Raw genomic sequence first — 19529 nt, 5'->3', positions numbered from 1 at the left:
TCAAACAAACATAATTTCAAAACACTTCATATCAAATAATATTCAAGTCAAAACCAATCAAACTCGTACAAATTGTCCCTTATTTGAGCCCTCGAGGCCCAAAATACGTGATAAAAATAAGTCGAAACTAATTCAAAAACTCAAAAAATGTAACACCTCTAACCTACATCTGTCGCCGGAATAAGGTTTCGGAGCATTACCGAAGCTTATCGATCAAATAGACTTAAATTACAAACATTTCTTATCATATTATAATCATATCAAAAATAAATTAAACTTACATATAGCCCCTTAATTGAGCCCTCGAGGCTCAAAATACATGTTAGAAATAAATTGGGACTAATTTGGAAACTCAGAGAATTTTACGAAAATATTAAAAATTTTCAAAGCTGCAGGGTTCACATGCCCGTGTGGTTAGGCCATGTGTCTCACACGGTCCAGTCACACGCCCGCGTGTCTGGCCGTGTGGACTCAAAATGTACCTTTAACAACAAGTTTACCATTTCCTACAAGCTTGAACAATAAGCAACTCAAAAATCATTCGCTTAACCAATTCAAAACACAATCAAACACATCCAAAATATGTCAAAACAATCATCCTAGGTGCCTAACCAATGTACCCTCATAGGTACCACAATTATATCATCAAAACATATCAATAAAACATCATTCAAATCCAATTTGTAAGCATGCCAAATTCAATCTAATTTTACCTATTTCATGTTCATTTAAACATTAACTTAAAGTTGTCATAATATGACCTCAAATATAAACACATATTTATATATATATAACCATCCAATATTAACTTATAATTTTATTTACAATCAATCCACAAAATGATTAATATTTTGACACCCTAGTTACATGCCGACACAAAAGGAAAAACATCACCACGTTTGAGTTCGGGATCGTTGTTGGATGCTGAATCGACGATCAAAATTTAGTATTTTAACCTGCACACGGAAAACAAAACCGTACGCTGAGTAAAACTTAGTGGTATTTCTATAATCCGAATATTTAAAGACAAGATAATATAATATGCACATTTTAATTATAAGCACAATTGAATATTAAAAACCACATTTATTCATACAATGACATTAGTCATTCAATATTCAATTCAGAAATACATCATTCATACCATACTCAATTCTCATCATTTGTTATATAATAGCTTTTCACAATATGATACACATATCATTTAAACAACAATATTGCTCATTCCATATCCAATTCATGAATACACAATTCATGTGTCTCAATCCATATTTCAATTCACTATCCCATTTTCATTTCTCATACCATGCCATTTCAATATCAATCATAAAAAACTTTACTATTCATTTACCTCTATTAACACGACTCGGACTCGGACGGATATACGGCCAACCAAAACACACCAGTTTGGCACCCAGTGCTTCATCGGATAATTCGAAGTAATAATTTGACACCTAGTGTCTGATCGGCTAAACTGAAGTAAATTGACACCCAGTGCCTCATCGAATTAATCTGAAGTAGTAAATTGACACACAATATCTCATTGACTCGAAGTCGAAAAAATCCCTGAACTCTTCCAATCTTATGGCATGCCATCTATATCCGACTCAGCCCTATACAGCTAATAGGGTTTAATTTCACAAGTCAAAAACAATCAATATCCAATATCAATTTTTCATATAATCACATATACATGTGAATTCAATTCAATTCAATATCAAATGCCAAATACTCACCTCAACCACATACCATAAGCATTAAATCAAAATACAACAATTAATAATTAGATTCGGATTATAGAAATACAAACCAGAAATTCCGAGCTATTCCCCGTCGACTTTATCATTTCCCTTTTTAGTCGAGGATTTCGGTACGACGTTAGCTATGGAATTAAAACAATTAAAATTTATCAATACAATACAATTCAATCTCATATTTATTATTTAAATTTTTACTCAATATTTGCCTAAATTTTAATTTAGCCCCTAAACCGAGACTAACTTTATTTCTTCATAATTAATATTATATTTTCATACAAATTCTACTTTAAACTAAATTTAACTCCCTAATCTCACTTAAATTCCTAAATTTTGAATTTTTCACAATTTAGTCCCTATTACTCAAAATTTACAATTTATTCTACAATTAAATCCTTTTTTTGTTTCTAACTTAAAAATCTATCAATTTAATCCCTAATACTAAAATTATTCAACATAAACATCACTTAAAAACTTAATAATTTCTAAAATTTTGACATGGGTCGGGTAGTATTTAACACTGGAATTCCAAAAACATAAAAATTATAAAAAAAGGGACTAAATTGACTAACCAATTAAACTTTAAACCTTAGAAGTCCATAATCCCTTGCGTTTCTTCTTTCTTTCTTTCTTTTTTCTTTCCTTTCTGTTTCATTTTGTTTCTTTCTTTCTTTCTCTTTTTATTTCATTTTCTTATTATATTTACTTTATTATTATATTATATATTTACTTAATTCTTAAGGTTTTATATCATAATATATATTAACTTAAATTTTATAATAATATTAAACCTTATGCCGCCTCATTTAAAGTCAATGGAAAAATTCTTCTTTAGTCCTTTTAATTATTCTTTAATCTATAATTCAACTTTCACTCTTTATGCAATTTAGTCATTATACCTAATTACTCTTAATTCATGCAAATTCATTTAACCAAAACCTAATTAACTACACAACTAGCTCCGTAAATATTTTTAATAAATATTTACAAGTCCGATTTACGGTAACGGAGTCTCAAAAATACACTTTCCGACACTCGTGACTATCAGGTCGTTCCAGAAATTTTTTCGCAAAATATTAAAAATTTTCAAAGCTACAGGGTTTACACGGCCATGTGGTCAGGCCTTGTGATTCACACGGTCAAGAGACACGCCCGTGTCTCAGGCCGTGTAGGTATTCGAAATAAGGACACACGGGCGTGTCCCAGCACGTGTCTATACCAGTGTAACTCTCTGACTTGGGTCATACAGCCGAGCCACACGCCCGTGTGCCAGACTGTGTGCCCTTTTGAAATGGTCTCGCACGCTCTTGTGCTAGCCGTGTGGACTCAAAATGAACCCTAAATAACAAGTTTACAATTCCCTGCAAGCTTAGACAATAAGCAACTCAAAAATCATTTATTTAACCAATTCAAAACATAATCGAATACATCCAAATCATGTCAAAACAATTATCCTAAATGTCTAACCAATGTACCCTCATAGGTACCTTAATTATACCAACAAAACATATCAATATAATATCATTCAAATCCAATTTGTAAACATGCCAAATTCAATCTATTTTACTTATTTCGTGTTCATTTAAACTTTAACTTAAACATACCATAATATGACCTCAAATATAAACACATATTTATATGTATATAACCAACTAATATTAACTTGTAATCTTATTTACAGTCAATCCACAAAATGATTAATAGTTAGACACCCTAGGTACATGCCGATACAAAAGGAAAAACATCACCACATTTAAGATCAGGACCATTGTTGGATGCTGAATCAGCGACCAAACTTAAGTACCTAACCTGCGCACGGAAAACAAAATCGTACATTGAGTATAAACTCAGTGGTATTTCTATAATCCGAATATTTAAAGATAAGAAATTACAAATAGACAATTGAAATATAAACTCATAATAATATTTAATTATTACAAAAATCATATCATATTTCATTTGTTTCACAAATATATATCAATTCACATACTTGCTATTTACATAGGTTTTCAACAAGTTATTTCACATATCATTTATCATACCATGCCATTTCAATATCAATCATAAAACTTTACTATTCATTTACCCCTATTAACACGACTCGGACTCGAACTCGAACTCGGACGGATACACGAATCCAACCAAAACACACCAGTTTGACACCCAGTGCCTAATCGGATAATTCGAAGTAATAATTTGACACCTAGTGTCTCATTGGCTAAATCGAAGTAAATTGGCACCTAATGCCTCATTGAATTAATCCGAAGTAGTAAATTAACACCCAGTGTCTCATCGACTTGAATTCGAAAAAATCCCTGAACTCTTCCAATCCTATGGCATGCCATCTATATCCGACTCAGCCCGATATAGTTAATAGGGTTTAATTTCACATTTCAAAAACAATCAATCACCAGTACCAATTTTTCATATAATCACATATTCATATAAATTAAATTCAATATCAAAATGCCAAATACTCACCTCAACAACTTACCATAAAAAGTTAATCAAAATATAACAATTAATAACTAAGTTCGAATTATAGAAATACAAACTAGAAATTCCAAGCTATTCCTCGTCGACTTTATCTTTCCCCTTTTTAGTCAAGGGTTCCAGTACGACGTTGGCTACGGAATTAAAATAATTAAAAATCATCAATACAACACAATTCAATTTCATATTGAATATTTCAATTTTTACTCAAATATTTCCTAAATTTCAATTTAGTCCCTAAACCGAGACTAATTTTATTTCTTCACAATTAATCTTATATTTTCATACAAATTCCATTTTAAACTAAATTTAACTCCCTATTTTCACTAAAATTCCTAAATTTCAAAATTTTCACAATTTAGTCCCTAGTTACTCAAAATTTACAATTTACATTACAATTCATTCCTTTTTCATTTCTAACTTAAAAATATATCAATTTAATCCCTAATACTAAAATTATTCAACATAGTCAACACTTAAAAACTCAATAATTTCTAAAATTTTGACATGGGTCGGGTAGCATTTAATACAGAGATTCCAAAAACATAAAAATTACAAAAAAAAAAGAATTAAAGTGATTAACCAGTTGAACTTGGAACTTTGGAACCCTAATTTTCCCTTCCCTTTTTCTTTTCTTTCTTTTTCTCCCTGTTTCGTTTGGCCTTCTCTGTTTCTTTCTTTCTTTTTCTTTTTATTTATTTGTTTTATTATAATAAATAATATATTATTATAAAATAAAATTGTACAACCCAACTTGCCCGGGCCCAAAACGATCTATGTACAACAGGCCAAAGCGGCCCAAATCTTTAAAACCTTGAATGGCCCATTGGGGCCCAAAAACTAAACAGCACAGGGAAACCTAGGGTTCCCTGCCCTTGCCTCGCGCCGCTGCTACCCATGTGCGCCTTCAGCGCGCACCACGCCCGAGGTCTGCGCACCTTGCACCAAAACGGAAAATACTTGCCTCCGTTGACCGCCATCGACTGCAAAAGAAGGCTGAAAAGGATACCTGCAAGAAAAGATGAAAACAATAGTAACAACAGTAGCAATGTTGGACAGAAATGATAAAAATAAAATAGAATAGAACATATTTTTAAGCTATAAAAGCCATGAAGAAATGTAATCAGGGGGGCCAAATCACGGTAATCGGGGGGTTTTTGTTGTTTTCTCTTATTTTTCTCTTATTCTGTAACATTTTGATAGAAAAAGCAAAAAAAAAAAAATCAAAGGTGACTCTTTGGTATTTTCGCATTTCTCATTTGTTTACATCTATTCATTTTATTTTTATACGTATATATATAATAGTTTATATTTACGGAAAACAAAAAAAAAAGCAAATTTTTACATTTTTGACTTTTCGTGGTGGCCGGCGCGACGACGTCGACGGCGGTTCTCCTCGCCGAATTCTGGGCTATGGACTGGAGGGAGAAAGGTTTTTTTCAAAGAGAATTTGTTTTTTTTCTTTGAAAGAGCAGAAAATGAAGTTTAAAAAAAAACTTTGGTTTTATAAGCATTTAAAACGACGCCGTTTTGCGCCATAGCCCCAGGCGTTAAAACGACGCCGTTTTGCTCGACCCGCGCGTGACCCGACCCATTACCAGGAGGATCCGCGTGTTTTCATTTGTTGGGCTATTTATGCCCGTGGTCCTCCCGCATTTTTTGTTTGTTTTAGTTTAATCCTTTTTTATTTTTATTGTGTTCTTAAATTTGGCCCTGTAATTTCGGATTTGTTTCAATGTGGTCCTTTGAAGCTGTGCGTTTTGGAGGAGAAGGGAAAATTTCCCTTCCAATCCCTCCTTGTTATTCGCGCATTCAATATGGTCCTTCCTTTTTCATTTATTTACAGATTTAGACCCCGAATCTTGTTTTAATGTTTTATTTGGTCCTTTTGTTATTTTGTTTATTTTCTTAATAAATTTGATATTATTACTGTTGTTATTAGTTATTATTACAATTATTTGCTCATTTTTTTAATTTAAATCTTTGTTATATGTACACATGTGTTTTTATAATATATATACGCATGCATATTTTTATTTTTATCCTTTTTTATACATATACGTGCCTATATATATTTTATAATATTTACACATACCTACATATATGTCTGTATATATTTCATTTTCATAAATATATATATACATACTTACGTATTCTTCATACTTTCAAAATATATATTTTGTTTATATTCTTTATATTTTATGATTCATATATATATATACCTACATATTTATATATTTTATATTTAATGATTGTTTTGTACGTACATATGTACATACATGCTTACATATATTTCCATGTGTAATAGTTTTGAATATGTATACATACATATGTTTTTTTTCGTATTTTCATAATTTTATATATATGTATATATATTTTTCATATTTTTATAATTTTTTTAAATTTTTTATTTATTTATTTACATGTCTGTTATTGTTATTTTTCTTGCTTTAGTTTTTATCTGTTTATTATTTGTTATCGTGCCTACATGGTTGTTTTTTTATATTAGTCTTATTTATTTCTCTTTTGTTTTGCTCATATTATTTTTATTCACATTATCATATTTATTATTTCATCATGCATATTAACACCATACTTCAAAAAAGAAAATTTTCTAAATAAGGCAAGATTTTGCATTTGGAAGTTCGAGAAAGCGTGCCCTAATGTGTTGGGTTTCGATTTTTCTCATTCGACCTAATAGCCAAATATCCTTTTAAAAATTTTAAAATAAGGCAATGTTTTGCGTTTGGAAATTCGAGAAAACATGCCCTAAGGTGCTGGGTGTCGATTTTTCTCGTTCAACCAAATGACTTAATATCCTTCTTAAAATTTTCAAAATAAGGCAATGTTTTGCGTTTGGAAATTCGAGGAACGTGCCCTAAGGTGCTGGGTTTCGATTTCTCGTTTAACCAAATTGCCAAATATCCTATTGAATTTAAATCCATGCCATTCGAGTTTTTTTTAAGGATCGTATTTTAAATTTCTTTAAAGTTTTCAATCTTCGACACTAAGACATTAAGTAATCAACTAGGTACCAATTTTGGGCATATCGAGGGTGCTAATCCTTCCTCGTGCGTAACCGACTCCCGAACCCGTTTTTCTGAACTTCGTGGACCAAACTTGTTGTTTTAATAAAATCAAACCTTTTATTAAAAACAACCACTTTTCGAGGTGATCCAATCACACCTTATCAAAAAGGATTGGTGGCGACTCCAATTTTAATTTTCATTTTCAAAATCTAAGTCGACCCCGTTTTCATCAAAAAAATGGTGTCAACAAATATAATATATTTACTTAACATTTAAGGTTTATTTTATAATATATAAAATAGATTTTCACATGTTTTAAATCTTATGCCGCCTCATTTATAACCATCAGCATAATTGCTTCTTTAGTCCTTTTAGTTTTTCTTTAATTTATAATTTAATTTTTATCCTTTATGCAATTTAGTCCTTATACTTAATTACTCTTAATTCATACAAATTTACCTAACAAAAACCTAATTAACCACACAACTAACTTCGCAAATATTTCTAATAAATATTTAAGAGTCTAATTTACGAAAACGGAGTCTCGAAAATACATTTTTGACACCTGTGACTATCGGGTTGTTACAACTCCGTAAATATTTAAAATAATATTAAATATTTACGAGCTCAATTTACAAAAACAAGGTCTCGATACCTTATTTTTCAAAACCACTAACTTTTGCTACAAACCATTTTTACTGTGTCTAACTGACCAGTTAACAATTCTATCAAATCGTGATTCACTATATTACTAGATTTGACTCGTAAATATTAAATAATAATATTTACGGACTCACATTTTAGAATTGTGATCTCGAAACCACTATTTCTGACATCACTGAAAAACGAACTATTACAATTTATTTCTATTAATATAAAAAATAATAGTTCAAAAAATACATTACGAATATAAACAATATATTACATATAATATATATTATTTATTTCGATTAATTTGATTACCCCGATTTCGAATTGAATTAATCGATAATTGAAATTTCAAAAAATCATTAACCAATCTCCAATCGAACCAAACTCAGCCACCGTTTGATTAACCAAATTAAAAAAAAATTATGTCAATTTGCCATTTGTGATTTTAATAGAAGTGATCAAAATGACTATAATGTGGGTGCCTAAATTGCAAACTTTTATTCGGGATGCCTAATATGATAATTGTTAATAGTTGAGTGACTATTTGTGTACTTCATCTAATCTAAAAATGATAAAAATATACTTATAATAATTTTTTTAAATAAATTAAAATAAAATTGAATTCATCCTGAATTAACCTGTTCATCTTTAATATTTATTTACATATTTGCACAATTATTTTTTATTTTATTTAAATATTATATATATATATTTTCAAAAATGAAATGGATGACATGTGTTGGAAAAGAAAGGCATCCATGATAAGTTGATTGAAAGTGAGAAAAAGTATCTTTTTGAGAATGGGAACGTGTTCAATATTTATTAGACCAACATTTTTATTTATTTATTTATTTATTTATTATTTTAATAATATTTCATCCCATAGAATAAGTGGAGACCTTTTTCACTTTTTCATTCAAATAAATGATTATTAAGCTAAATAAAATGCTTTACAAAGTTGATTATAGATTTGACATTTTTAAAGTAATAATTCATACACATTTATTGGATTTTTAGGCACCGTTACTGCGGGTGTATTAGGCAGCAGATAAATACAGTAAAAATCGAGTTATTTTCTTAAATAATTTTTAGGGTATTTAAAAAAGCCCAACTGTTAAGTATTTAACAATTTTAGACTTAAATAAATAAAAAAGGTAAGTCAATTGACCATTTTGTAATTTTTTTAGTTGAATGATCTAATAGGAAAGTTTCTAATAATCAGGTGACCATTTTAATTAGCATGATATTAAATAAATGGGATAAAGCAATATTTTGTTCTTAAATTTGACAATTTTTTTAATTTGATCATTGAATTTTTTTTGGGTCCACGTTAGTTTCAATTTTTTTTCTCTATTTAGTTCTTGAAATTGCATTAAGACATGAGGATGTGGTACTTGAATTTTTTAAATATATATAAATACAAAAAAGAATAAAGATATTAAAAAATTTAAGTAACAATGTGGCATATATGGAATCCAAGTTTAGGGACTAAATTAAAAAAATTCAAATTTTAAGACTAATGTGGACTAAAAAGATTTAAGGATCAAAATGGAAAAATTGCAAATTTGTGGATTAAATGTTTATTTATCCCTAAATAAATTGATAGACTGATAAGTGGGAATCTTTTGAAGAATGTTATATTGTAGCCCATTTGACGTACAAAACTTGGAAAACTCCAAAAGGTGGGTTAAAATCCCCAATGATTGTAGAAAAGTACCTTATGGGCCTAATCCCTAACTTTTTTATGGACTCTCTCATTAAGGCTCCTTTTGAGCCCAACATATTCTCTAACATTACCTCCTCATTTTAATTTTAAGCTTTATAAGCCTAACCATTGCACATTTGTCACTATAAAATAAGACAACATAAAGGGATTGATTTGAAAAAGTAGAATGTGTCCCTTTCGAATTTTGAAGATGACTTTATTAACTTAAATTTTGCATGAAGAAGTATTTTAAATTGTAAAACATTTGTTCATTGTGAGGAGTTATTGTATCTGAGTTGAAATTATCATTAGGTGCCCGTTATAAACACTTTCTAAGATATTGATAGAGTAACGTATCAGAACCAACAATAGATTGTATAAATGTGAGACAGTAGCTTGAGAGATATGAATTAAGTTTAAATTATAGTTCTTTGTACTGTGAGGATTTTAGTAGATTGTGAAGCATTTGTTCATCGCGAGAAACTGTTGTGTGTAAGTTGAAATCATTATTAAATGGTTGTTGTAAACACATACTAAGTGATTGATAGAGCAATGTGTTGGAACCAACAATAAGTTGTCCAAATGTGCGGATGCAACTTGAGAGGCAATAGTAAAGCTTAAATGCTTTGAGGATTTTAGTGGATTGTGAAACATTTGTTCATTGTGAGGAACAATTGTATGTAGGTTGAAATTATTATTAAGTAGTTATTGTAAGCATTTGTTAAGTGATTGATAAACCAATGAGTTAGAACTAGCAATAGGTTGTACAGATGTGAGACAACAATAACAATTAAGCCTAAATCATTATTCTTTAATCTATGAGGATTTAATAGATTGCGAAACATTTGTTCCTGTGAGGAACTATTGTATGTAAGTTGAAATCGTTCTTAGATGGTTGTTGTAAACACTTGCTAAGTGATTGATTGCAGAGTTGTTAGGTTGTACAACAATTTGCGAGATGGTAGTTAAGCTTAAATCATTATTTTTTATATTACGAAGAATTTATAGGGTTGGTTTCTGAAGAAGATGTAGGCTAAGTTTGAACTGTATAAATATTTCTTATGTGTACTACTTACTTTGTGTTTTTTTTATTGTGTCAACAACTCTTCCCACAATCCATCAAATGAACTTTCAAATTTTCTATATAAAAATAAGTTGTGCAAAAAGAATATATATCTATACGCAAAGAGAGGAGAATATACTTACAAGTAGTTTTACACACTTAATTACTTTTTGTATGATTTTTTATTGAAAACTTTTCATACGGTTGATATGTCATATTTCATATTTCGTAAATCATATATATCAAGTTTTAAGCAAGGAGTTGTTTGATAAACTGAAAAAAATTAAGTTTTGAAAAATGAAAATTTAAGTACTGAATTTAAGTTATAAAATTTGTTTGATATATTATTTAAAATTAATTACTGAATATAATTAAATTTTCTGATAAATATAGATTTTAAATTATAAAAAAATTCTACATTTTATCCTTAATTTGTAAACATTTCACCTTATTGTAAACAAAAAAATAAGACTTTAACCGTAAAGGCATTATACGATAATATAATATTAAAATAAATAAAATAAATTTGATTAAAAATACTCCATAAGTGATAAATATCTCTTATCTACACTTTTTTTTAGAAAAAAAATTCTATCAGATTGTTTTAAATCGGATTTAATTTTTTTCAATGATTTATCAAAGAATAGCTAAATTAAAAATGTTTAACTATTTATTTTATGTTAAAAAATTAATCTATTAAATAATTATTACTAAAAATAATATTATAGATCAATATAATAAAAATATTAAGTCGATTCAAAATTTTACATAAACTTATAAAATTGATTAAAAGATTTACATATTTACAGATAAATGTTGAATATAGTGTTAAAACACAATACACTTTTAAAAAGAGATGTAAATTTAAATAATGAAGATGATATTATTAAAAGAGATAACTACAAACCTCGAACATCAACATTAAAACATACATCAACAAACCACGAACATAAATCATAAAACAAACATCAACAATACTATAAAAAAAATTATATGTCTTATCACATATAAAAAGGAGGCAAGGTTGGAAGAGATTAACATTGTGAAAGGCCCCAACCCCAACAACAAGATCATCAATAATAAAAAAAGACAATCAAACTTTAAGCATCTCGAAAATGAACCAATGTCATTGCTCTATGAACCTCATTTAATGCATTGGAGGTGAAGATGTCTGTTTTTTCTTCATAAATTAATATATATTTGCCATTTTCAATGCATTTTCGAAGAACCCTAATATCAAACAAAGGTTTTGTTTTTTCTTAATAATAATCTATAATTTTTTATATAATGTCTAGAACTATTCATGGTTTCTCTCTACTTCTTAAATAGGATGATAATATATTTCAACGAACTTGAACTTACGTCATCTTACATTGGCAACAATACCGATGCCAATCAAACTAAGACTCAATCAACATCAAACAAAAATTCTTTCCTATGTCTATATGGAGTTTCTCTCCACCTTGGACCATATGTTATTAAGAAAAGCATTGTTAATAATGTATTATCAATATTACCAAATACGACACTCCAAATAAACATTAGTCTATTGTATTAAGTTGATATGATGAGTTAATTTACGGGTAAATTCAAGAGAGAGATGATCGTATTGACCCAAAATGGTAAGATCGATTCTAAGTCTATTGAAGAATTATAAATAATAATGAGTATAATGGTAAAATTATCTTTTGAAATTTAAGAATTTGTAATTCAAATCTAGGCCCTTGGAATTTTTTTTCTACCCTTGTCATTAAGTCAACTAAACACTAACTCAGTTAAAAATTAGTTAAAAACCCATTTTTTAGGTATAAAGCAACATTTAGCCCCTAAACTTGACAACTGTTTCCACCTTGACCCTGAATCTATTTTTTGTCCACATTAATCTTGAAACTTGACAATTTTTTTCAATTCAATCTTCGAAACTTGAATTCCGTTAAAATGAGACGATATGACAATCTAAAATTGCGATAATATGACTCCTACAAACTAACAAATCTTTGAAGGACTAGTAAATTTTTAAAAAAAATATGTTCTCACGACACAGTCTATATCTCATCAATTGGAACGGACCGTAATAATTATTGAAATGGAAATTCATTTAATATTTGTTAAAAACTAAAAATTTGTGCATCATATTTGCAATTTGGATGAGAAAAGTGATTTCTTCATTCTCTTTTCCAAATTTTGTTGGGAAAAGAAGGAAGAATAAAGGTAGGAAAGCCCTTGCATTGTCGGTAGGTAACAAGCTAGTCATTTCATTAAGGTAGAAATATCTTTATTTAGAAAATAAAAAAATATATGTATGAAAAAAGGGTGCCCAAATTGGCAAAAAAAATATTCAAACCCTACCTAAAAGAAAACAAATTTTACTTTCTCAAATTATAGGCAAAAGATTTATTAATTCATAAGAGGGATATGGTTCACATTAGTCTCAAAATCTAAAAATATACCCAAAAAAATATAATTTTTAAAAAAATTCAGATGATGACGTGACATAATTTTAATGTGCCATATCATTATATAGAATCTAAATTTAAGAATCGAATTTTTAAAAAATACCAAATGTCGAGACTACTATCAAGATAAAAAGTTTAAGGATTAAATTGAAAAAACTAACAAAACACAATAAAGAAAAGGAGTTTTTGTGTGTGTGTGTTTTGTTTTATTTTTGAAGACACAAAAGGAAGCTTGGAATCATGTGATGGTGCATTAAATGCAAAGAGTGGATAGATAAGACTTAGGGTTCCTCACAGAAAAAAAGAAGAAGAAGAAAACCCTAATTGCACATAATGTTTTCCATGTCAGAATCTCATTAAATGCAAAGAGTATCTGATAGTTTCTTATTATCTCTAAGTTCATTGATCAAAGCATATCATTGAACTAACAAAATAATGGAATCATATGTCATGTGAAGTAATTAATTAATTTTAAAAAATTTAAAATATTAAAACAATATTTTTTTAAATATTTTTTTGAACTTTTTAAATTTTAAAAAATTAATTAATTGTTGATGTGGTAAATTACATGTATATCACATAAATAAAGTGAATATAAATTAATTTTTTAATTATTTTGGGGTGATTTGATAAACAATGTAAGTTTAAGAGCCAAAAGAGAAGAAAAATTAAATGAAGAGATAAAATGATATTGTTTTTTAAAGTTGGAGGGCTAAATAAGTTATTGTACCTAACAATGATGATATATGACTAACCTCAAAATGAAGGACATATGATATTTATATTTTGAAAATTTAATTTAAACGTATTAAAATTTAGGAACTAATTTAGAATATGAATTATAATTTTAGAATATCTAATGCAAAAAGGGTAGGGAGGAGCTTTAGCCTCTCTTAGTAGAGTGGTACATTTGTAACTTTAGTCCTTCTTGAATGTTAATAGTTCAAATTAATCACTTTTAGCTTCATTATTAAATGGAAAATTGCATTTTTGACTTTATAAAAAGTTAAAAAGTTTAATTCGAGTTATTTTTAATACAAAATTTCTAGCTTTGGCCCCCAAAATTTACATTCTTATATTAACCTTTCCATCACACAATTCTTAATTCCGCTCATGAAAATTTGCTATTTAAGGAGTTACATTTAAGACACAAATACATGGATATATATACACACATGGGCAAAGCTAGAGGGGCAGGTAGGGGCTTTGGCCTCCAAAATGAAAAACTATCTCTTTAGTCCCTTTAGAAATTACAAAGTCTTAAATTAATTTAATAGTAAAATTATATTTTAGCCCCTCCTAAAATTTAAAATTCAATTATGTTCTCTCCTAAAATGAAAATTCTATAGTCTAATCCCTTAAAAATTGTAAAATTTTACGTTAATACAATGGCAAAATTAAAATTTTATCTCTAAAATATTTATAATTCAAATTTGACCCCTCCAAATTTTTTTTTGGCTTCGGCCCTATATATATATATGAGAGTTAACCCTTTAAATTATATGATATCCAAATAACAAAAATAAACTATGTTAGCTATTTTTTTTCATAGGGAGAAGGGAATAATAGGGTTTGAACCCATACCATTTAAGCTATTTTTTATCATAGGGAGAAGGGAATAATAGGGTTTGAACCCGTGCCATTTAAGTGCTAGACTAAAGCTTTAACTACTGCTCTAAACTATGTTAGTCATTTTTTTTATCATACAATGTCGAGAAAGGGAAAAGGATTGACCGGGTTTAAACTCGTGTCACGGATGCCAGATGAGAGCTTTAATCATTACCCCAACCAAATCTTGATTCGAGTTATTAATTTATTTAAAAAGAATCTATGATAAAAAACCTAGTTACGTGGATAAAACTGTCCCAGAAAGGTTCATTATTGAGTATATAAAATAACTAAAAGATATATATAGTGTAGCTTTTGAGTCTATTGTGGGCTATGATTTAAAGATCCTACACAGAAACCAGTTTCTACGTTTAGTTTAGAGAAAACAACGGGCTAAAAATACCTAATAATATATTTTTTTCTTCTTTGTTTTTGAAGATTGTTGTCACAGGTTCATTGACTTGGTCAATATATACATGCATCAATATATATATTATATGAAAGCATCAAATTGGACCTATATGATCTCTTTTAATATGGAAGTGTAGATATAGCAAAGTCAAATAGAGGATTGAGTGAAAATGATTGAAGAACACAGCTCACGGGGTCTCTTTTTATTTTGTCAAAATAGATAATTGTCCTATCTTTCAAATTGAAGGGTGCAGAATATTGTTCTTTTCTGAATAATCTCATCATAAGTTTTGATTATATTTGTTCTTTTTGACACATTGTCTAAAATTAACCATATGATCCCCTTCCCAACCCTTAAATAGGGGATAATGTGCTTCAGCACACACAAACCCACGTCCTCTCACATTGAAAATAAACCCCAAGCCAATTGAGCTAAGACTCAATCGACACCCATTCTATTGTTATCTTTAGTACAAATGAAATTATAATCACAATTCTTAATTTATATAACTATAATTAAAATAAACTATAAATAATTGAATTGATAATCAAAATATATTCGATATTAAATGTACAAAGGTTTAATTATATTGGTGGAATATGTAATATGTTAATAACAAAATGCTTAGTACATCTCTTACTTTTGTATTATAACTTAAACACTTGCTCATGTTGGTGTACTTCTTTTTTTAATGAGTACTTGCTCTTGGCATATAGTTGGCAGTAAATAATGATTTTGGGTTAGGAGTAGAGGTGATCATGGGTTGGGCTACTCGTCCGGCCCGACAGTCAGCCCGAAAAATGGGAGAGTTCAAGGTAAAAATATAGGTCCGAAATATGGGTGTGGGCAAAAAAATAAAACTTTTTGGCCCAGACCCGGCCCGGCCCGGCCCGAATTATATATTAAATATTTTTTATTTTTAATCAAATATACTTTTTAACTTTCATGTTTAACTTTTTTTAATGCTATTTTGGTGTTGTAAAATTTAATATGGGATGCGCCAGGTCGGGCTGGGCCTATAAATTTTCTTTCAGGCCGGGCTTGGATAAATTTTTAGGCCCATATTTGGGCTGGGTCTGGGCATAGAAAATGGGCTTAAAATTTTGTCTAGGCCGGCCCATGATCACCTCTAGTTAGGAGTATAAATGATCATTTATGTAATTTATAATTTATAATAAAAAAAATTAAGATGTTTTATTTTATAAATGAAAAAAAGGCAAAATAGAAAAAATTATTTATAGTCTTTGTATTTTTCAAAAATATAGTCTTTGTATTAATATTTTTAGGAATTTAGTTCTTTTATTTTTTAATTTTTAAAATTCAGATCTAATTGTTAATACTATCAAATTTTTTTTGGTTAAATTCAGGTTAATTACATGACTAACAAATGAGTAGTTTTTTTTTTATTTCAAAATGTCACAACAATAAATTTAATAAAAAAAATTAACAACGTTAACAGTTGAATTTAAATTTTGAAATCTGAAAAGTAGAGGGACTATAAGCACATTTTAACCATATATATATGCCTTACTTCAATAGAGTTGTGTCAGATGTTTACCCTGTCAAGGCTCATCACCTCCTCAATGTTAGCAATTTTGTAATATATCATCTGCTACTTGTAAAGCAAAGGCAAAGGGTTAATAGGTGATAAAATTATAATTTAGATTTATATTTAATTCCTTAAAAAATAGAAAAATTATAAGTTAATACAAAATAAAATTATTTAAACAATTCAGATAACCTTCTCCTTGTATTCTTTTCCCTTTCATATATTAGCCCAAATTGATTTATTTGAGTCCTAAATAATTTAACTAGGGCCACTTTGGTATATGTACTCTTTTTTTTTGTTCATTTTGATATTTGAAAATGGAAACTAGACCCATTTTGGTCATTGAACTTGTATTATGTTGAGATTTGATGATGTGACTAGTGTTTTGGAACAGGACCAGATCGGACAGACTGAGACTGATCGATATAATGGTCCGAACAAAAGGGTTGAACCGATTGACTTAGAAACTGCTTGAAATTGGTAAAAACTGAAAATTAGGATACAAATTGCTAGCTGAACAGGTTGAACCGGTTTATTAAAATTTTTTAGATTTTTATGAGTTTTTAATTAATTAATTAATTATTGTTGGTTAGGTGGTTAAATCGATCGAACTGGTTGAATCAAGAACTGAAAGTCTAACTCGTTCAACCATTGGTCTGATTATTAAAAAACTGAATGTGACACTTTGAATTGTACTACATCATCACTTGAAAATTTATATAAAATTTTTAATTTTCAAGTGATCAGAGCGTCGCATCATCAAACTTCTATATTTTTCAAGTTTAGGGACCAAAATGGACTTAATTGTCAAGTTCAAGTGCCAAAGTAGACCAAGAAAAAGTATAAGTACCAATGTAAACCTAGTTGCCAAGTTTAGGGGCCAAATGTTATATTATCCTACTATACTTTCGTAGGAAAAAGAAAAAGGAAAAACAGAGCACCCTTGGGTACACGCATTGGGCTACTATAAATATGCACACCCTCTCAGGCTCATTGTCTCCAACTCTGTATTTAACTAAACTTGTGGCCTTTCCTCACACCTTCTTCTTCATCTTTCCTTTCTAGTTTCCTTCTTCAATTACCAACAAAATATTTACTTTTCTAAAAACACTTCGATTATATTCCTTAAAACCATGGGAGGAAACTCACCTTGTGCTTCTTGCAAGTTGCTTCGTCGCCGTTGTGCCAAAGACTGCATCTTTGCACCTTATTTCCCTTCCGACGATCCCCACAAATTCGCCATCGTTCACAAGGTTTTTGGTGCCAGCAATGTCAGCAAAACGTTACAGGTTCATTAACAACCCCCTCATCTAATACGTTCATTAACATTTTGGGTAAATTGCAATAGTAGCCACCCAACTATTAGTAATTTCTTTTTTGGTCACTCAACTATTTAGTTTTGTCTTTTTTGATCACCCAACTATCTTGGATTGTAACTTAGATTGTTGGGTGTTTCTATTTTTTAGTTAGTGATGACAAAAAAGAAGAAGACAAAATTGAATAGTTGAGGGCTATTTTGCAACTTTTTATGGTTGGGCGACCAAAAAAAGATACTAATAGTTGGGTGACTACTAGTGTAGTTTACCCTAACTTTTTATTAATATCTTGGTAACAATATCTTGGAGGCTCTTGTACCAGAAGTAAGATTGCATTTTGTCCCATTTTACTCAAAAAAAGGACAAATTAGTCCCTATATGTTAAACCAAAAGAGCAAATTGATAGTTTTTGTGAAAAATTTCATTCATTTTTACTGTTAAAAACTGACGTAATTGATAGAAAACAGTTACACATGGCGTGCCACGTGTACTTTGTTATAACATACAATAACTAAGTTTTAACAATAGAAATAGATAAAATTTTTAATAAAAAAGATCAATTTATTCTTTAATCTAACATACAATACAAGGACTAATTTATCTATTTTTTGAGTAAACAATCACAGAACGTACGATATCTCTTGTTGCTAACCATTGGGGTTCATAAAAACCAGGAGCTGCCGTTGCAACAAAGGGCTGATGCGGTGAGTAGCTTGGTGTATGAAGCAAATGCAAGGATTAGGGACCCTGTTTATGGATGTGTAGGGGCTATATCTTATTTGCAGAACCAGGTTTCTCAGCTTCAAATGCAGCTTGCGGTGGCTCAGGCTGAAATAGTGTGCATTCAAATGCAGCAAGACCCTATTATGGTGGCGGCTAACCCTCAAATGGTATTGGGCCAAGCGGACGATGATGACCAAGCTTTTCTTCTCCAAAATCAGTGCTTTAATTTTGCTAATAATAATGCTTCTTCTTCTGCCTATGTAAATATTCATGAGTCTCTCAAAAGGGAGAGCATCTTTGGAGACATAGTTTCTTAATTTAAAAATTGGGTTTTTTTTTTGGTTTGCTAAGTGATGTTTTGTTATACTTTTTAGGGTTAATTTCACTAGATATCCCCACACCACGAAACAGATTCTAGATTAGGCCCTAGGCCTTCAAATATTGAGATTTTGTATTATTTTTAAGATGTCAAATCCAAACTGTTCATGTAGTAAGTATATAATAAGTGTGAGTTCAGCTCGGTTCAATTAGGTTGAATTTTTTGAACTATCTATAATAATTCGGTTCGATTCAATTCTTGATTTTTTCATGCTTGTTTTAGGTTTTGAACTTTGTTTTGACAAAATAAACTTTACTTTTATGGCTTTTGGATATTATTTGATAAAATTTCAAAAAAAATTTTAAAACATTTCTCAAACAATAAATTTTAAAGTAAAAAAATTAGTAAGTCTTGTACAATTTTTTCAAAAATAAAATTTTAATACAAT

The 19529-nt window shown here is 29.2% G+C and overlaps 1 protein-coding gene across 1 annotated transcript; it reads left to right on the top strand.

Moving 5' to 3' along the window:
• The first annotated feature begins 17685 nt into the window (after positions 1 to 17685).
• Positions 17686 to 19275, top strand: LOC107931831 (LOB domain-containing protein 12). Its single transcript, XM_016863787.2, has 2 exons — positions 17686 to 18012; positions 18714 to 19275. Exons 1-2 carry the CDS (start codon positions 17857 to 17859, stop codon positions 19077 to 19079), a joined length of 522 nt encoding a protein of 173 aa, XP_016719276.1. The 5' UTR covers positions 17686 to 17856; the 3' UTR covers positions 19080 to 19275.
• Positions 19276 to 19529: the final 254 nt, after the last annotated feature.

Source organism: Gossypium hirsutum, chromosome D10 (assembly GCF_007990345.1).
Source record: "Gossypium hirsutum isolate 1008001.06 chromosome D10, Gossypium_hirsutum_v2.1, whole genome shotgun sequence".
Lineage (NCBI taxonomy): Eukaryota > Viridiplantae > Streptophyta > Magnoliopsida > Malvales > Malvaceae > Gossypium > Gossypium hirsutum.
Note: the sequence above shows the minus strand (reverse complement) of the source record. Positions and strands in the feature narration are given on the sequence as shown.